General features: G+C 42.8%; 2 protein-coding genes and 1 long non-coding RNA gene across 4 annotated transcripts; 2 read left to right on the top strand and 1 right to left on the bottom strand.

The window, feature by feature from the left end:
- LOC131480204 (uncharacterized) lies at nucleotides 1–15,890 on the bottom strand. Of its 2 annotated transcripts, none has more exons than XR_009245330.1 (2): nucleotides 13,289–15,890; nucleotides 1–114 (listed from the first exon to the last, which is right to left on the bottom strand). It is a non-coding gene; the product is annotated as an uncharacterized LOC131480204 (long non-coding RNA). The 2 variants fall into 2 exon arrangements; XR_009245329.1 differs by lacking the exon at nucleotides 1–114 and adding an exon at nucleotides 12,901–12,965.
- On the top strand, nucleotides 9,302–10,351 carry LOC101528164 (olfactory receptor 52W1). Its single transcript, XM_004590104.3, has one exon. The coding sequence runs from the start codon at nucleotides 9,305–9,307 to the stop codon at nucleotides 10,265–10,267; it is 963 nt and encodes a 320-aa protein (XP_004590161.2). The 5' UTR covers nucleotides 9,302–9,304; the 3' UTR covers nucleotides 10,268–10,351.
- On the top strand, nucleotides 15,121–20,874 carry C4H11orf42 (chromosome 4 C11orf42 homolog). Its single transcript, XM_004589975.3, has 3 exons — nucleotides 15,121–15,252; nucleotides 19,568–20,366; nucleotides 20,649–20,874. The coding sequence occupies exons 1-3, from the start codon at nucleotides 15,181–15,183 to the stop codon at nucleotides 20,777–20,779; spliced, it is 1,002 nt and encodes a 333-aa protein (XP_004590032.2). The 5' UTR covers nucleotides 15,121–15,180; the 3' UTR covers nucleotides 20,780–20,874.
- Nucleotides 20,875–21,094: the final 220 nt, after the last annotated feature.

Below are 21,094 nucleotides of genomic sequence, written 5' to 3'. Positions count from 1 at the left end.
TGAACATGACTGCAGGATGTAATTTTTAGCACATTGGTCGTCCAATGGAACAAGATTTGCACAGGATGAAAACACAGTTCTTATCTTCAAGTCAAGGAAATTGTGGTGAGGGCCCTAGGGAAGAAGAAGGGAGAGGTTCAGGGACAACAAACTAAGCATAAAAATCAAACAACAGAATGAGGAAGAAAACTGTCATGACATGTTGGCCCGAGCTCAAAACAATCCATGCTCAGGCTCCACAGACTGCCTAACATTGTCACCTCCGTGCAGATACGAAAGAAGGCTGGACCAGGAACAAACACACAGAAGTTGGGCAATGCAAAGGGTAGTGGTGGCACATTGCAAAAGAGGAAGAATTGAGTAATGTGAAAACAGACAAAACTCATTTGCAACGAAACTCAGCACTTGCTATCATTAAGTGTAATTTTACAGAGTGTCTCACAAAGCCAGCAACAAACAAGGCAAGAAGAAGAAGGATTTATTTTTCCCTAGAAGATATTTGACTTGTTTGTTGTTTATGAAGAAGTAACAGAGTTCATGTATTTTACATATACAATTTTAAGAACATAATACTTCCTACCTCCCTCCTACTACTCTGCCTTCTCCATTCTTCCTTATTTCTTTCTTCAATGACATCCTTTCACTTTACTTAATAATCATGAGTTTAATCTTCCACTAAATAAAGAAATCAATAAGTTGTAAATAGAAAAATCACTGTTCCTTAGGTGTAAATGACAAGGACTATAAACAATAATCAAATCTCAAGATGTCAATTTCAATCATATAAATTATATTTTTCCATACACTTCTTAGTTACCACAAATTAGAAAGAAAATAGCATTTGTCTTTTTGTGCCTGGCTTCTTTCACTAAACAAAATAGTCTCCAATCACATTCATTTTGTTGCAGAAGACCATATTTCATTCTATTTTATGACTAAATAGAATTCCATTATGTAGACACACCACATTTTTCCTTATTCAATCATCAGATGATGAACAACTGGGTTGGTCCCATGTCTTAGCCATTCTGAATTGAGCTACCAAAGCCAGCTAATTCTTTCTAATGCTGTTCTCATTTCCTTTGGGTAAATTCTCAAGAGTGCAGGCTGGCACAGTGGTACATAAGGCTAATCCCCTGCCAGTAGCACTGGCATCCCATATTGTTCCTGGTGCAAGCCCTATCTGATCCACTTTCCATCCAGCCCCCTGCTTACGTCGTGGGAAAGTACTGGAGGATGGCCCAAGTTCTTGGGCCCCTGCACCCACATGGAAAACCTGAAGGAAGCTCCTAGCTCCCAGCTTGAGACTCAGCCAGCTCTGGCCATTGCAATCATTTGGGGAGTGAACCAGCAGATGGAGGTTCTGTCTCCCTCTATCTCTCTGTAACTATGACTTTCAATTAAAATAAATATATCTTTAAAAAAAATACCTAAGAGTGGGATGGCTAGGAAAAATGTTAAATCTATGTTCAGATTTCTGAGGAACCTCCATACTTTCTTCCATAATGGTGATACTAGTTTACATTCCCACCAACAGTGGGAATATCTTTTTCTCCATATCCTCACCAGCATTTTTTATTTTTTTAATTTGGGAGTGAATACCATTCTAACTGGGTTAAGGTAAAACCTTATTGTGGTTCTTATTTGCATTTCCCTGATGGCTAGCGATCCTGAGCGTTCTTTCATGTGTCTAGTAGCCATTTGTATCCCATCCTTGAAAAATTCCTGTTCCTATCCTTAGCCCATTTCTCAACTGAATTGCTTGTTTTGTTGTTCTTGACTTTCTGAATATCAATCCTTTATCAGATGGAATATTCACAAATATTTTCTGCTATCCTGTAACACTTTGTTGAGTGTTTCCCTTGCTGTGCTGAAGCTCCTTAGCTTGATCTAATGACATTATTTATTTTTACTTTTATTGCCTGTGCCTCTGGGGTCTCATCTGAAATATTTGCCTAAGCCAATGTCTTGCAATGCTTCCCCTATGTTTTTCTGTAGTGGTTTGATGCTTTCAGGTCTTGATTTTTGCAAGAAAAATAAATCAAAAGGATACCAGTGAAAACGGGGGAAGTCAAATTATACCTGATTGCTAATGATATGATCCTCTACATAGGGGAACCAAAAGATGCAGGAGTCCCAAGAAGCAGCTTAACTTGCTGTCCCACATGTCTACCCATTTTTGGCATACTTCTATTTAAGAAGCGACTAAGAGATGTAAATAAGAACATGCGCAGGGGCTAGTACTGTGGTGTAGCATGTTAAGTAGCCCCCTGCAGTATTGGCATTCAGTTCAAGTCCTGGCTGGTCCACCTCCAATCCAGCTCCCTGCTAATGTGCCTGGAAAAGAACAGAAGATGGCTGAAGCACTTGGGCCCCAGCAACCACATAGAAGTTCCTGGTTTCTGGCTTCACCCTGGTCGAGCCCCAGCCATTGGGCCCATTCGAGGAGTCATTCAGCAGATTGAAGAACTCTCTTTTTCTCTTACTCTTCTGTAACACTGCCTTTCAAATAAATTTAAAAAATAAATTTCTTTTAAGCATATACACAGGTGTCAACACACATGCATAGCAACATAACAATAATTTTAAGGCTGTCAATGATAAATATTGGGCAAAACCATACACCACAAAATGATTTAACAAAATGAAGAGATGATAAAGATTCATTTATCTGAATAAACAAGTCAAAAATATATTCTGCATACAGAGTAGAAGATAATTTATGTTAATATTTAAATGGGCCAACTAACAAAAATACTGAGTTAGACTGACATATTCTAAATTCATAATTACTGTTTTGTTAGTGAGAGAACAGAAGATAAAAGAGGCTTTGTCTTTATCTGTAATTTTTATTGCTTTTATTAAAGAACTGAAAGCAAATGGGACAAAATGTTAATGTAGTTCTTATGTTGATACTTGTACCTGTTCTTATTCTTTGTACTTTCATATGTTAGCCACTCCCAAAAAAAGTATAACAAAAAAGTAAACACAAAGAATGTATTGGAGACAAAAGGCTGTGTTTTGATGCTGCTGCAAAATCTTAGGATAAAGTTGTGAGGAATAAAATAAGGCATACATCATCCTACAAGACTGAGAGGAGCTAGACACAGAAGCTCTTCAGATGTGTCCTAGTGGCTGTACGAGACCCAGCTTAGTCCTTTTGGGCTACCATCACAAAACACCACAGACCAGATGGCTTAAACAACAGACATTTCTCTTCCTGTTCTGGAATCTAACAAGTCCAAGATTAAGGTGCTTCATGCTTAGATTCCTGGTGGAGGCTCTCTTTCCGGTTTGCATCAACAGCCTTCTCACTATGTCCTCACAAGACACAGTGAGAGAGAGGCACAGAGGTCTAGATCTTCTCATTCTTTTGTTTACAAAATGTATTTATTTTATTGGAAAGGCAGATTTACAGAGAGAAGGAGAGAGAGACAGATTTTGCATCTGCTGGTTCACTCCTCAAATGGCCACAATGGCTGGAGCTAAGCCGACCCAAACCCAGCAGCCAGGGCCTTCTTTGGGTCTCCCACATGGGTGCAGCATCCCAAGGCTTTGGGCCAGCATCCACTGTTTTCCCAGGCCACAAGCAGGAAGCTAGATCAGAAGTAGAGCAACTGGGCTAGGAACCAGTGCCCATATGAGATCCCAACACGCTGAAGGTGGATGATTAGCCATTACATCAGGCTCTTGATCTTCTCGTTTTTACAGGGACACTAATTCTGTTTATCACAGCCTCACACTCCTGACTCATCAACCTCTAAAATCTCCCAAAGGTTCCATCTCCAAATACCATCAGAGGTCAGCCCTACAACATAAGATTTTGGGAGGCAGGGGACACAAACATGCAGTCCATGTTTAATTGTCATCCTGTGCTTATAATGCAATGAAACCTTAATAAGTTTTGCTGAGTCCTGAGAATGACATTAATTACTCATCTTGATTGTAAGAGTAACTCAGGCAATGTGAAGTCAAAAACAGGCAAGCAACCAGGGAAAGGACAAAGACAACATTGCCTCAGAGGTCTTGAGGGAATTAATTTCCTGTAATATGGCCTCAATTCAAGCCCAACAAAGGGAGCCACTTCGGGAGTCCTCTTCTAAATGGGCTGATGGAAATTCCTCGTTGGAAACTACCTCCAGAAAACCACTTTGGTCTTCTCAGTTAACATTGGTCAGTTAGTAAAACATTAAACACCTCATGCATGCCTCCCACTGAAAGAAAAGAACCACTGGATAAGTCATTATATTATAGAAGGAAGTTGCCTTGAAGACAATGATGGCCATTGTGACCTCACCATGAAGGAGGGCAGTAAAGTCATTGCTACATGGTCAAAGATGGCATCATTCCCAGAGTTTCGGGAACTAGAAGTAATAACCCTGCTGTGAAGAAAGCAGAGATAGTGAGAGCATATAATATTGTTCAAGAGTTTATTTGTAAACACTAGGTATATATATATATATGTGGAAATATACATATGCACATATATATGTATGTATAAATATAAATATAAGTATAAATATAAACATACATAACCCTTATCAGAACCTGACTTCTATTTCCTTTTACAATAAAGAGAGTGAGAAGTTTCTTCTCTAAAGGCTGTGACTTCAGTGCAAGTACAGCTACTAGTCTGAGAATTAGCTCCAGAACTTGATGAAATACTAAGGATTTCTCATGGAAGGACTGGGGAACCTGAGATGGAAGGGAGAGATAAAACCATAAGTCAGATAGGTGTAATGTTTACAGTTCCTTCCTCACCTCCACGGGGAGGTGTCATATAATATTACAGAGTCCTTTTGCTGCCCCTAGAACTGGGGGAAGGAAAGGCAAGGGCTACCGTGGAACCAGAGGGAGCTTATACTGACCTGAGAATTGGGATTTAACGATGGCAACTTAGAACATTTCTAGAAGAGAATCCACTACTGTACAATACTCCTAAAGCCCAAACTTTTCTGATATATAACTGGATATTTGAAATGGAAGAATCATTGAGTAAGCCCACAAGTCTTAAACTCATATCTGAAAATCCTATTCTACAGGTATTCATGATAGCAGCATTAGCCAAAGAAGTAAGGAAACCGGAGTTAATCTTCAAATAGAAACATCCTATTTAACAGTCTAGAAGCATCTGAGGTGTCCATTGAGCCTTTCTTTCTCTTCCCACCCTGCGGAGACCTGGGACCACCACTGTAAGCAGGCTGTGGCACATCGCCCCACAAGATCACAAGCATTTTGTCAGATCTCCTCTTCTAGTGGCCAGTATCACAGAGAATAACCAGTCAGGTGAACCCAGCAATGTTCAGATTCTGTAAAACCAGACTGGGAGCTGGGCAATAAGCCAAGGAATTTTTTAGAGGTAAAGTCTCCCAATGTATCCTCAGTTACTGGAGAATGAGTACAGCAGATTTCTGAAAATCTAACAACTTCAATTTTGGAATTGTTAGCTTATGGGGTCTGTGACTTACTCTATGAACAATCTTTGCACAAAGATCAAGTGCCCAAGAAAGCCAAAAATCCAATTAGTGTTTTCTTGATGCCAAGAGCATCCTGTCCTACCCTTCCATGGTTTTTAACCCGCTACTCCCATCTTCCTGTAGATGAGATTACCAATCTACTTCCAAACAGTTGTAGCTCCTTCTTTATCTCCACACTCAGTAATCCTGGGATCACTTGCCAATCTTCAAAGTTCCACGAACTCCTTCTCTGAGGAACTGGGTGCACTTTTGTTCGAACACAATTGACACAGTAAGGAACTTGACATAATGTGAATTGTGTTTCACATATCTGTGATTCCATTTTCATTTTTAAGAAATAAAGAAATCATAAAAACTGCTGGCTGTACCAAGCTAAGTAGGAAAACTCAACATGTATACACCTCAAGTACCTATCATATACTCAGCTTATCAGTTATGTTGTAAATCACATCCACATCAGATATCACAACTTTTCACCCAGTTTCAGACAAACCTCCTCCACTGCTTCACAGTAATCCACAGCTGCTTCCAACACTTCCTGCCACAAACCAACAGCAGATTGTTTTCAAGACAAAATATTGGGGACCAGTATTGTGACAAAGCAGGTAAAGGTACCTCCTGCAACACCAGCATCCCATATGGGTAACAGTTCAAGTCCAGGCTGTTCTACCTCTGATCCAGCTTCTTGGTAGTGGCTTGGGGAAAAGTAGCAGAGGATTGTCCAAGTACTTGGGACTCTGCCAACCACATGGGAGACCCAGAGGAAGTTCCTGTCTCCTGGCTTCAGCCATATCTAGGACCTAGACCTGGTCATTGCAGCCATCTGAGGAGTAAACCAGCAGATGGATCTCTCTTTCTCGCTCTCTGAAACTCTGACTTTAAAATAAGTAAATAAATCTTTAAAAGGAAATTTTTTAAAAGTCAAAGTATCATATTTGTCAGAGTATTCATGTACTTTCAGATCATTTTACATGTGTAAAACAGTGCTGCCACTTTCATTAAGTTTCTAACTTTAAAAAAAAAATGTGACACTGATATTACTAGTAAGCTAGGATTTTGAATGCTTTCACCACAAAGATGAATGCTTGACTGAATGAGATGTGGGACAGACTGGACCAGTCTGCTGTACAAACTGGCAAGTACATGAGCCACGGCAAGGAGCGGGCCTGGTGGGGGTTAGTATGGATCGCTCCATAGGCTGCAGTTTCCACTGGTTTGCGTGAGGGATGAGTGTGTGGTGGGCAGGATAGGGTTGGATTGCAACACCCATGGGTTCCTGTGGAAGACAGGCTGAAAACAGAATTGACCCAGCAATTGCAACCACCAGCATGTTCATAAGCTGATAGGGTTGACAGACTGTGCCGGACCTTGTATTGGCATGCACACACAAGAATCTAATCTGGGATCACCTAAGATGAAGTTTCTTTGGGGATCCCTCCAACCGAACTGCTGATCTCAGACCCCCAACCATGAAGAGAAGTGCAGGTTCCATGGTCTGACCATGGAATGCAGGTGTCAAAGCTGAGCCTCCTCAGAGACTCAGACAGAACAGTGCACAGCATATCCAGGTGCACATAGAGGATATGGCAGTCCATCAGAACCTGCAGAGGACCTCTGGTACCACAGCTGAGGACAGAGGACAGAACAAATCAATCATCTACCCCAGCCATGTGTTGGCAGTGAAAATCTGGGCAAACAGAGATGCTAAGGTGGACTATGTCAGCCAGTGGATTCTGGAGAGATTTCATCATGCTTGGAATGGCGAAATTGGCAGCAATTCAGAACTACTGAACTATCAAAACTGCTTGAGCAGGACCCTCGGAGCATGCCCCACATCGGGGACCTGGGATGGGTGGAAGGCGTGGTGGGGCTTCTTCCTTTATCCTCCCCCTTACCCTAGATACAGAAAAAAAAATAATGTGTTAACAATGGTCTTACCCACTTTCCTGTAGCCCTTGATCCTTTGTACCCTAATCAACAATGTAAAGATTATCAAAATAAAATTAACAGTTAAAAAGTTGAATGTTTGAGATAAATAGGTTTACTCTGATTTGAATACTACACAGCACACACATGCTTTGAACATCATGTAGTGCCTCATAAGGATGCACAACATTTGGGTGTTGATTTTAAATTTTGTTTTAAATGTACCACTGAAAAGAGTTTTTAGATGCTGTGCCCCTTCCTTTTTCCAATAAGCCCTGTGGATTTCATTGTTGGATTTCTGCAAAGTGTGGTACTTTTAGGGGTACGTCTCTTTATATTAAAAAGACTACCATATACTTGTAGTTTTATATTAGACTACTCACAGAATTATAAGAAATTCTTTCTGTTCTTTATGGACACCTACAGCTCCTGAAACAATAGCAACCCATTAGTCATCAAAAGATACTTGGACTGGTCATTCTGTATCATATATGAAAGCAGAAATTATTTATTCATACCCAGCTACATGCTAGGCCTTATAGTAAGCAATGGAGATACAGTGGTTAATAAGAAGCAAATCCTTCTACTTTTTCAAACTAGAGAGGAGACACAATAAAGTGGGGCAGCTGCTATTGTAAAATTAAGCAGGGTCTCCCTCTCCCTAACTCCAGGGACTCCACAAAGACCCCAGGGGAAGTGATTCTTTTCCTCAGGGTTTTCCTCTCCATATTCCTGGTGTCTCCCTCTTTCTCAGTTACCAGATCCATCCACACTGAGTGAAGATGCAGACAGGGAAGAGTTAATTGTACACAGGTGACAGGGATTATGGCCCTGAGGGAAGCAAGCAGAACAGCCACTTAAAGGGCCCCATGGGCACCAGCCAAGGCATAGAGAAGCTGCTCCCACACAGGGCACGGGCTCTTCCCTGAGTCAAGCCCTCTGCTACTGATTGCTTCCTCATTCCTGTATCCATTCATTGTTCATAAGATCCTGCAGGATTCCAGGTTAGTTTACTCACCCTGCATCCTAGGCAGGGTGCCTCTTGCCAACATATCAGTTTCTTCAGATGGCGGAGTTCAGTGACACTTCCTGTCTGTCACTTTTACTTCCTACCCACCTCTACTTCACCAAGAATGAGTTAGAGACTTTCTTCTGGATCAAGAAGGAGAAGGATGCAGAGTTCCCTTTCTTGTTGCCGGATCTTCTTCCATTGCTCCTCGTCCCCAGCTCCTCGTTCACCATAATGTAAGAACCTACACCCTCGAATACTTATATGTCACACAAGGCTTACAGTTTCACTCTAAATCCCACCTGCCTCTCACTCTTTCTCCCTTCCTATCTGCGTCCTTTCTGCTCAGAGGGTCTATGCCCATAAATAATACAGCTGAGCAGCACTTAAGAACATTGTGTCTACCTCCACTGTAGAGCTAAAGCTGAGGCCCAGAAATCCTAGCCAAGGAGACAGCCAATGACAGGACAGCCCAAGACCTGGTCCACTTCTAGCACTGGCTTGTTCCACATATTCAGACAGACTGTACTCAGATCTTGAGGTAGGAGACCTCTCATCTCAGCTGACTGCCAACTGGAGAAAATGACTATACTACATAATATAGCAGTCACTCTCTTGCTCATTACCTCTTTCTCTCCATCACTATCCAATTTCTCCTGCAACATTCATGGATTTTAGGAGCAAGGACTCTCCCATCCTAAGACTGTGACCTTGACCATCCATCCAAACCCAGAACCAAAGGTTACAATCCTGTGATCCTGCAGTCCTGTACTACCGCCTCACACAAGCCCTGTGAATGAGTTTGTGCCACTGTGACTGCCTTAAATCTTCCTTTTGCCCTTTATGCCAGGAATCATGCCCCCATGAGCCTTGTAACGTCATTCCCTACAAGATGGCAGAAACTCCACTGCCCAATTCCACCTTCCTGCGTCCAGACTTCTTCACACTGACTGGCATTCCAGGGCTGGAGGGTGTCCAGGCCTGGTTGACACTGGCCTTTGGGCCCATGTATCTGCTGGCACTACTGGGTAATGGAGCGCTGCTGGCAATAGTGTGGATAGACTCCACACTTCATCAGCCCATGTTTCTACTTCTGGCTATCCTGGCGGTCACAGATCTGGGCTTAGCCACATCTGTAGCCCCAGGGTTGCTGGTCGTACTGTGGCTTGGCCCCCAACCTCTGCCATATGCTGTCTGTCTGACTCAGATGTTCTTTGTACATGCACTGACTGCTATGGAATCTGGTGTGCTTTTGGCCATGGCTTGTGACCGTGCTGTGGCAATAGGACGCCCACTGCATTACCCTATCCTAGTTACCAAAGCCCGTGTGGGCTATGTGGTCCTGGCACTGGCACTGAAAGCTGTAGCTATTGTTGTGCCTTTCCCTCTGCTGGTGGCACGATTTGAGCACTTCCAAGCCAAGACCATATGCCACACTTACTGTGCACACATGGCAGTGGTAGAGTTGGTGGTGGGTAACACACAGGCCAATAACTTGTATGGGCTAGCACTTTCATTGGCTGTGTCAGGTGTGGACATTCTGGGCATTACTGCATCCTATGGACTCATTGCTTATGCTGTATCACAGCTGCCTACCTGGGAAGCTCGTGCCAAAGCCTTTGGTACGTGTAGTTCTCACATATGTGTCATTCTGGCCTTCTACGTACCTGGTCTTTTCTCCTATCTTACACACCGCTTTGGTCGTCATACTGTCCCAAAGCCTGTGCACATCCTTCTTTCCAACATCTATTTGCTGCTGCCCCCGGCCTTCAATCCCCTCATCTACGGTGCCCGCACCAAGCAGATAAGAGATAGACTCCTGGAAAGCTTTACCTTCAGAAAAAGCCAGTTCTGATGGACAATGGTAAGAATGGAGCACGAGGGTACGTGGATACTCACAGTACAGTCTGGGGTCCAGGAAACTGTTCCAGTGTACACTGCTCACGTATCTAAACTTTAGCCTACCCATGTGTCCTAGTTGGAAGGAGGCAAAAGGTAGAGAAGGAGGACTAGATATTATCTTTCAAGGAGAATGAAGATGTGTGGGAACTAGTTGAGATCATAATAAGAACCAATCCATACCTATTCCCAACGTTTTAGCATGTCTATCTGTGCTGCCACATAAAAACTCCTCTGTCTCAAACATAAAGGCTTGGCACTGTCACAGAGATGGTGTTGAGTCCAGAGGCCAGTGCTTGAGAACTGCCTGAGATGTTGGAGCCAAATTCTGTTTCCTGCCTGTCCTCAGGGAAGAAGGATACAGGCTTAGCCCTGTGCCTCTAAGAATCTGAATAATGTGCTCTGTGGTGCCACTTTGGCCAGAACAGTGGTTTTCTTTTTTTTTTTTTTAAGATTTATTTATTTTTATTGGAAAGTCAGCTGCACAGAGAGGAGGAGAGACAGGGAGCAAGATCTTCCGTCCGATGATTCACTCCCCAGGCGGCTGCAACAGCTGGAGCTGAGCCAATCCGAAGCCAGGAGCCAGGAGCTTCTTCCAGGTCTCCAACATAGGTGCAGTTTCCCAAAGCTTTGGTCTGTCCTTGACTGCTTTCCCAGGCCACAAGCAGGGAGCTGGATGGGAAGCACGGCTGCCGGTATTAGAACCGGCAACCATATGGGATCCCAGGCATGCAAAGCAAGGACCTTAACCACTACATTATAGCACCGGGCCCCACAACACTGGTTTTCAAGACATTCACAATCCAGAGGATGCTCTTGGTCTCCAAAAGAAACCACTACTCCCTGTTTCCTCTAGGCATACAACTAGAACCTCTTACTGGGCCTGTAACTTCAGAGATCAAGGAGTTCAACTGAATGACATGTTGACAGCCCAGAAAAACTGTTACAATCACATCATCTGCTTGCCTGAAGTTGAAGCTCTGTGGCCTCTAGTCAATTTACCCTTCTATGCACCCTCAGTCAAAAATGTGAATCCCAAATAAAACCTGCATATCAGCCCCCTTGTTCACAAAAAACACGTCAGCATAACAAGACAAAATAGGGGTATTTCTTGCTACTATAGCATAAAGATATTAAATATGAAAATCATGGTGTTGGGCAACAGCTGATATATTTTTAGCCAAGAATCCCATTGAAAGAAACTAAACATAACAAAAGGTCTTCCAAGACCAGTTGGAGTTCAAAGTCAGTCTATCAGGCAGAAGACAGGGAGTGACTGTTAAGACATCAGGGAAAGCTGTAAGCTATACAGGCAAACCCGAAGTCTCCAGGAAGACTGTCTGAACAGCAGTTACTGCAGACTTAGTCAGGAGTCCCCTAGCCCACCTAGCTCAGGTAGCTGGGTCTTAGGAGTGCAGATCTAAAACAGCAAACAATGCCATCTCCAGAGCTACGTGGAATCTCACCAGATCCTCACTAACAAAGAACTCAAGCCCAGAAGTTCTGCATGATGTTCAGGAGTTATCACATTGAATCTGAGGGGATCAAGAGGAAACTATTACCAACTCAACTATGGGCAACAGTCATCGGTACAACTGACTTTTTCATCAAGCTCCAAGTTTAAAAGCACTCCGAGCAATGATGGTGTAGATAACTGGGACAAAATACTGTTGACTGGGTCACAAATCTTGAATATGTACATATTCTCTTTATTATTTTTAATGAGTTTGTCTTGAGAAAGTAAATGAGATGGGAACGGAGACGTATGCAGTAAGATATTTATTACAACATTATAAAAAGAAATGTATGTGCAATAATCCCATGTCACACATACACACACCTTTCTTTCTTTCTTTCTTTCTTTCTTTCTTTTTGGCCTTTCCCCTGATACATAAAGAGGAAAACCACATGCAGTCACTGTTCACACACAAGAGCTCTTCTACCTTCCCACCTTAGGAAGACTCTTCTAAGGCACCTTCAGTCGCTGGTTTTGTATGTTGTCCATTTTCAGAATCTTGTCCTCCAAGCCACAAATCCACCCGCCTGAACACTCTTTCTTTTTCCTGGCTCAAGATTGCATACATGTCAATCATGTGATGTGTTCACAAAGCTCTACCATCCCTCCGTCATTCCTCATAATACCCTGAGAATTCATTATAAGCCCACAATTGCTTACCTGCAATTCCAAACTTTAAAAGCCTCTAAATAAACAATTTTTTCATTACTTTGGCCCAAAATCTGTCCTCAAGTGTTATGATCTAATTTATAATCTTTAGCTTTCTTAGTATAACTATTCATACATTTAAATGCAGAAATATTGGTGTTTGATTACAAGGCACGGCCCTGAATTCCCCAGGATATTCCTTACTTACATGATATACGGACTACATTCTCTTTCTACAAGCTGAAAAATTCTAAATTTCAAAGCATATGTCCCCAAAAACTTTCAAATAAGGTTTTAGGGACTTGTATAATTATCCTTGCAGCCTGAGAGAAATAGACTTATTGGGGCTCTTTGTCATTCTAGAGTCGTCTGTATCAACACACGTCATACTTCTGTGCAGGTTCATGTGGAAAACCTTCATATTACCTGGAAAAACAGACCTATTTCTTGGTACCCCTCATGTTATCCACTCAGGTCACCCTCAGATACCCTGCAAATGAGATAGGCCAGAGTATGCCACACTGGGAACATATAGCAGTAGCAGGATATAACCCAAACGGCAACCAGAACTCAGTTGTCATGTTTTCCTTCAGTAACTTTCAGGCTCAGACTCTATGAGCCAAAAGACAGAGTTGCTTAATGTCAGGATAGAGCAGTAGTGCAATTTATGAAACCTAGTGAATCATGGTCATCAGACATTAAGTGAAAGAAACCAAACCGTATAAGCTTCTGACTGAGGAATGCATCAGTGCCCATTTTCCCTAAAAAGATTCTTATTCTATATCACCAACAACCCACCAACCGTACACTTACCTCAGCCATTCCTTTCTTGTTCTGGAATTGCCTTAGGATCCACATGTGTACCATGCTCTGTTGCTGTTTATCAGCTCATTATAGCTGCACCTTTGCATCTCTGTCTTCTTACGCTGCCTGTCAGGTATATATGTCTTGTCCTTGCGTACACTTCTTTTCATTCTATCTCTACTCAGAATTCCTTTCCGGACAGAACAAAGGTACCAACTGAACTGCACATCTAGTGATACCTTTGCTAGTCATAACAATTTTTAAAAAGTGCTAAACTAGGAAGGAGTAAGGTTTTACTTGCCTTAACAAGAAACTTGGGCTTATTTGGTCTGTGTGGCTCTTCTCTCACCTTGCCCATTCCCTTTTCACTAACCCACTCTATACTTTCCATCTAGCATGGACTCTTCCCACCATACTCTGAAGTAGCAGAACATGTTGGCTTCTACCTTCACCAAAAGAAACTACTGTGCAAGGGTTAAAGCTGGACTCAAACAGCCTTTGGTTTGAATTCTGCATCCCTTTTAATCCACTGAATGCCTAGGGCTAATTATTTAACCTTTATAAGCCTGCTTCTTCACTTGCAAAAAGAAGCAATGATGGCATCTAACTCAAGAGGCTATTTAAAAGATTAATCAAGATAATTCATTCAAAGTGCATGGTAGAGCCTCTAGCACAAATGAGTTCAACCAATATTTGATACTAATTCCCCTCCTGGAAAACAGAATCACACTCAAACATTTAGCACCCACACCCTTAGCTCTAAGGAGACCTGCCTTCCCCTGAGGACAGTCACATCTCCTTTGGGAAACTTTGCCCAGCACTCTCCTGTCATGGCAGGACCCTTGGCTGTGCTGCCATATTCATGAGATCTCAGCCAACTTTGTGGGATAGCTCTACAAGATAGGGGAAGATAGTCTCTACACACAAAGTGTATTCCTGAGCACAAAGGAGACTCAGAGGGAGGACTCTGAAAGACAAGGCGCAGAGTGAAAATGTAGCTACTGGAAAGGTCTCCAGAATAACTACTCTTCTCCAGCGAAACTCTAGGTTGAGATCTTTAACAAAGACACAGGGGCAGGTAACCTATAACTAAGAAATGATGTGAAAGAGAAGCTACCGGACACAAATAAGCCTAGGACAGTGAGTGGAACATGATGAAAATGGTGCTCAAATTTACATTGGTTAATTACAGTTGCCTGAAAATTTTCTTCTGTTACAAAGGCAACATTAATTCCAATTAGATTCTTACAATACACACTGTCGTTGTGAGGCACAGCACCCTCCTATACACACACACTGTAATTTGTAATCTACTTGTTAGTAACATGTTTCAACCTAGGCTGCAACATTAAATTTGCTTTAGGAGCTTTAAAAAATTATGATACCCAGGTACACCCCCGTATCAATTACATCAGAATCTCTGGATGTGAGATCCAGGCATCAATAATTTTTAAAGCTCCTAGTTAATTTCAAAGTGTAGCCGTGGTAGACAGCCACTGTTTTGGTCTTAGTGTTAGTCTTGCCCTATTTCTTCCATATCCTTCAGATTCCTGGTCCAGTCTCATCATCTGTAACTAACACCTGACCCTGTCTCTTTAAAGAACTCAGTCTAAGAATTTCTCTCCCTGTGACACCCCCACCCTCTCACACACACATACTCTAACAAATACCTGCATTTTCCTCTCCTCGAGCACAGGAGTAGGTAGGTGACTCAAAAGTATGAACCATAGGCTGTAGTGAAGTAAAGTCCTCTCCCCACCTAGGGGCTCCATCACCTAGCAGGACCTCTATGACCTCATGTTGAATGGGTCAGAGACCAAGGCCTGCGGCCTCATCAACCTGGGCAGCTTGGGGTTCCTGCAGCAGCCACTATCCTGCCCAAACCCTCCCACTCTCCAGCCATGTTGGTTGGTACCCCTCACCTGCTAACACTGGATGAAGCTGACGCCACATGGACCCTCATCAAAGATAAGGTGGGTAAACTAAGGAGGCTAAAACGAAAGTAACAAAGTGTGACCTGAGTGAAACTGACTAGCTTGTGAGTAGAGAAGAAAAATATCTGAAGACAATAATAATTGTCTACTCAGTGTATACTTATTAACCAGGCACTATAGTAAAGTGCTTTGCAAAAACTGTCCCATTAAATCACAACTGCAAAAACAGAATGTTCCTTAAAAAGCAATGTTCAGGGAGCTAGGAGAGGAGAAACAAAAAGCACTAGGAGGTCACTATGGGTGAATGAACAGCATACGAATATTAAAGGTACAGCATATAGTGAAAACTAGGGAAAAAAAAGAAAAAATGTGTATTTGTGAACTGCAAATACTCTTCTAGAGCAAAGCTCAGTGGAGTAATGATAATGAGGCCAAAGAGATGTATGAGTTGATAATGAAAGGCCCTTAAGCTTCCTAAAGAACCTAAACTTTACCTCAAACCCTTTCCATATAATCTCTCTACCTACTTTCCTATTGACTTCTGATAAATGGGGTTTCAGTCTAACATACAGAGTTTAAGAAGCAGGAAGATTTCAGCAGTATTTGGGTTGAAGGCACCCAGAAGTTTCACCAAATTATTTGTTAAATGAAAGCAAGATGGCCAGAAATTACTTGGGTTTTGGCCGAAGGAAAATGCATTTAAGGCATTCATAGAAACCAGCTCAAAAGCTTAAACTATCTTAAAGCAATATATATACCAGACTAAATCTGCCTTAATGGCATATAACTCCCATTCGTTGGAAAATTTTTCACCATGAAGGCCAGCTTCTTAAGCAGAAATAGGACAGGCAATTTTCCTACTGTAGTAACACTCTTTGGGCAGAAGGTTGGTCCCGGCCTAGAATCAGAGGTTAAGGAGATGGTGTTTTCTACTGATGGAAAGCCACACAATCTGAAACAAAACACTAACTCTATCTAAATGGAAACATATTTAAAATAGAAAGTTAGGGTAGACACCGTGTATAATAAATTAGTGGTGCAACGTGGCAAATTAAAAAGAGCACCTTTGAGTGCATGGTTTCCTGATTCCAGAACTGTTGAAAGTTCACTTACGTACTTTGAAAACATTTGGTTCCTACAGAAGAACAATAAACGTCCTTCGGGACCAGGGAGGAGAGCTTTCTCTGGTCTGAACCTGGCTCCACCTCTGGACCCCCACCCTCTCTCGCAATGACCATCGGGATCGCTCCGAAAACCCCTCATAGCAAACAATCATACAAACTAAAAAAAACCTAAAATAAATAGACAAACAACAAAAAGTAGAGCCTGGAATCTGACAGGAAAGAGCTGGCGTGGATTGGCTCATGCCTCGCTGGGTGGGACACAAAGATTAGTCACTCCTCACCATGGTGTTGGGGATTTCCCTGCACACCGCCCCCAAAACAAACAAACAAAAAAATGTTCAGCACCTTAATTGTCGACAAATGTCTTGTTAGAGTTACAAGTCAGTCTAGATTACCCTAAAATCTGCCAAGATCAGCAAAATTATACTTCAACACAACAAACGGCTAAATACTAAAATGAAATAGACACGAGACAGCTGAATGGTACCTTATAGCCATTTTAAGGTATATAGCAGTCGGTTCTGTATATAAAACTAAAAATGAAATGTCAATGGGCTAATCATAGGTTGTGGTTAAGAACTTGCTTTCTTTTTTTTTCGTAACACACTGGTTACTCACAACCATGTCAATTCCATAATGTTGCAAATTGCTGTTGATGTTATGTCGGGACTCTTGGTTGAATGGGATGATATTTTACCAGCTCTAACTTCGGACCAGAAATGGTCTCCCCAAGAGACTGTTCAACCCATCTGGACAATAAATAGCTGGACTTTATACTTGGTATATGTTTGCAAGGAAAGAATCTTGATTGAATTTGAGCTGTAATACTGCATCAAGGTGGAGGAAGCCACCGGGGGGAGGGGCATGGGGGGGGATTCCCAGAGCCTATGAAACTGTAACATAATGCAAAATAATTAGTAAAAAAAAAAAAAAGAAAACATTTGGTTCCTAGAGCTCTCCACTTGGAATTCAAAGCAACCAAGGTACATCTAGGAAAGCAATTTTCCACCATCACTTTCCTACACTGCCCCTGGGTAACTTAAGTATATAGGCCTCTATGGTCTATTGAACTTCTATCCAGAAGTAAAGTTCAATAGGAATAGGAAATAGTCGCAAATGGTGACTCTACTAAGAACACCAAGAGCACAGTCAATGTTGCAAAGAACTAAGCAACTGAGTCCCCTTACTTTCCCCACCTTAAACACGAGGGCCTTCAAGGGTAAGAAGGAGGACCTACCAAACCTCCATGGCAAATTAATCTTCTATGAGGTAGACAATAAAAACCAGGTATTTCAATTGTCACACATGTTTTGAAGTGCTATCTCTAGAAGACACATTTGGCCTATTTCTGCAGGATCCTAGAGGCCAAAGAAGTAGCTAGAGTGGTATTCTGAATTGGTGTTTGATGAATATGCTATCACTGTCACAGGACAAAGTATTCTATCCAAAAATGCTAACCAACAGGGTTCTGTTCCTACCTCTAGAAACTCCACTGGCCCTTCTCAGAGCCTTCCTCTTCAGCTTGATACTCCCTACCCAAAAGAAAGTGCTCCCTATCTCAGTGAGGCAAAGTACAGGGAATGAGGTGAAACTCTTCTATACAGATCAAGAAAGAACACCAGTTATTTCCTTGGCCAGGTGACAAAAAATGGTAGTCTTCAAACTACCTCATCTCCAAAGTGCAGTTCTCCAACTCCACCAGTTAGCCAGTCTCCTTGCTAGGAGGCAACAGCTTTATGGATCAAATATCAGGTTAGCCTTTTGAGGGAACCACTGAGTAAATTTTACCAGAACAGGAGGTGGGCAGTACCATCAGGAGGGCACAGTTATGTAGGATTTGTGGTCAGGAAATCAGGAGTAGAATACAACATTTTTAAGCATAGGGTTCAAATAGAGAAGGGACCCAAAAGAACTTTCAGTTGCCCTGGCTTCCCAGCATTACAGAGAACCAATCAGAAGTCTTAGCCAACAAAACCTGAATGGATTGAGATCAAAATGCCAAAGTATAATTACCAAAAAGAGTATTAATAGGTTCCAGGTTAGTCAGAAAATGTGTTCCTGAACTGGTTACCAAATCCAAAAACATCAAGACACTAGTGTTACAAAGAAGCCTCAAATTCCCTAAAAGAAATGGTCCTTGCTGCTAGAGTGAAAAAGTAATACTAAGAAAAAAAAAGAGAAAAAAAAAGAGAAAAAGTAATACTAAGATAATAGCCATAGTTTACAGGTAAGAAACAGATATTCCAAATACATTAGCACAACCATTCTTGGTTAATGATGTAACCAGTCTCATAGGAATTATCTCAAGGATTGCTTTCCCCACTATATTTAAGCGTGAAAATTCCACTAAGTATCTAACACACACACACACACACACACACACACACACACGTAAATGTATATATGTGTATATATATATACATTTATGTATATATGTGTATATATATATATGTGTGTGTGTGTATACACATATATCTTCCCCTGTTGTTTTCATTTAGGGCTTTACCATGTCTTGCTTGGAGTATTCCAATGCTCTCAACTAACTGATGTTTCATTTTACGCCTTCGTATTAAAAATCAGCTTTCTAAATACTTTCTGGCCCCATCCCTTCTAACCAAAACCCTTCAAGTAGCTTCCCATTGCCCTCAGGATTTTAGTACAAACACTGTACTTTTATAATATAGTTCCTGTCTTTCCCTCTTCATAACCTACATGTGTAGTAATATGGAATTTTGTATTCCCAAAGGTGCTCCTCTAGGTTTGTCAGTTAAGGTCTTTCACTGGTTGTCCTCTATGCCTAGACTGACCATTCTCCTACCTGGTTCATTCCTTCAAAACTCAAGTATTACCACCCAGAAACCTGCTTTGATCCACTTTCTATCAAAGACAAAAGCTATATAATCATTTTTCCCTCTTTCTTATTTTGTTCTCAACCATTTTACTTGGCTAATTACTGTTTATATTCTTATTTCCTTATGAGAATAAGCTAAACTAGGAGAAGAAATGTCTCTGTTACGTATCCTAGCATCTGGTATAGTCTAGTATATGCAAGACATTCAAAGTTTTGATACAGGAGAAAACTGGGAGATAAGCAAGAGTGTGAGCCTGAGTCTGAGCATACTGTAGAGATGTAATTGAATAGACAGCAGAGAGAGGGTCAGTCTAGAGCATACTATCAGTTAAATGTTAACTCTAACTCAGTCCCTGATCTATAACCTGGCCACCTGCAGGTCATTGAAGAGCGCTTTGGGTCCAATGTAGTGGCGGTACCGTTCCTGTCAGATGCAGCCTGCTATGACCTACTGGGTGTGCTAGTGAAACAGTCCCGCCCAGCCCACACCCGCCTGGCTTTGCCAGGTCGGCAGGGTCGGAGGGCATTGAAACCAGTGGGGCCTCTACCAAGCCTCCTGGAGCAGGCAGGATCTGAGGGTGCCTTTGCCCACTGCACTCGGGAATACTCACCAAACGGCCGGGCAGAGATTGCCTACGAAGAGACGCGACTGTTGGATGGGCAGCCCTGCCGGATCCGCCTACATATGGGTGGCCTACGCAAGAAGGTTGCCTTCCTGCTGCTGCCGCCAGGGCAGGTGAGCTTACAACAGACTCTTCCCTGGCTCCGGAGCACACACAGCATTTATGTTATCTACCAGGTCTTCTCCTGCTCCTGGCTACAGCTGGGACTGTTGCCCACAGCCCGTGAGCCCCAGCTGCTCCAGTTACAGCGGTCACTACCTGTTGCCTTTTCCTGCCTCAAGTTTTCATTGCAGCCCAAGGGTGTGCTGGGACCACAAAAATCTCTGACTAAAGACCCACTGCCCCATGGAGTCAACTGGGTCAGACCCAACCTCAGCATCATGACAACTCTGGTCCCCACATCAGCACCTGCTGATATCCCTGAAGCTGCTGATGTACCCCCACCTACCCCAGCCCCGCCAACACCACCTCCCCAGGAAGGGCCAGAGGGAAGACCCTCAAGATTCTCCTACAAGGGTCGAAACCCCTTCCGGAGGGGGCCCCAGATGCTGTCAGGTACTACTAGAGGAAATGAAAACAAGGGGAATGGATGCAATGGGATTGGGAGGATTGGGGCCGGGTGAGGACATAGTAGGTAAGCCCTAGAATGTGCGGGAGCAGCTGTAACTCCACAGAATCCTGATGAGGAGGGTGGAATGTGGGAGACAGGGAGAATAAAATGGAAGCATGTGGCCTGCGCTGAGGGTGTGGGGATAGCACAGAGGACCAGAAGGAGGGACTAGGGAAGCAGAAAGACCAAAGCATGAGTCAAGCTGTGACTATCCCCAACCCTGGCAGAGAACTGGCTCTTCAGCCCCCGCAGCCCCCCACCAGGAGCCCAGGGTGGGGGACCCGGGGATCCCGACCGGCACTCCATGTCCCTGCCCCTGCTGCAGGGTCTGTCCTCGGAGTTCGACAGCGACGACTGAAGCTGAGGCAAGAGATACAGGGGGCAAAGCCCCCAAGATATGACATAGGGATACTGGTCCCCAATAAACATCAGCTGCTGCTCCCCCAAACCATCCTGGGCCAATGTTGCTTCTTTTTCCTGGGGCCCAGAAGGAGGAGAATTCCCTTTTTCTCCTAGGTTTTAAGTGCCTTCACCCTCTCAGGGCCTAGGATACCTTGAAACCCTGGTATTGAGGCCCTCTTCCATGAGAGAGAAAGCATCCCTGACCACCTCCCCATCACATACAATCATTTTTAGGGCTCCAGCCCATGATAAAAGGGTAGGAAAGAAGAAT

Source organism: Ochotona princeps, chromosome 4 (genome assembly GCF_030435755.1).
Source record: "Ochotona princeps isolate mOchPri1 chromosome 4, mOchPri1.hap1, whole genome shotgun sequence".
NCBI lineage: Eukaryota > Metazoa > Chordata > Mammalia > Lagomorpha > Ochotonidae > Ochotona > Ochotona princeps.
The sequence above is the reverse complement of the archived record's forward strand: the minus strand, read 5'-3'. Positions and strand labels throughout refer to the sequence as shown.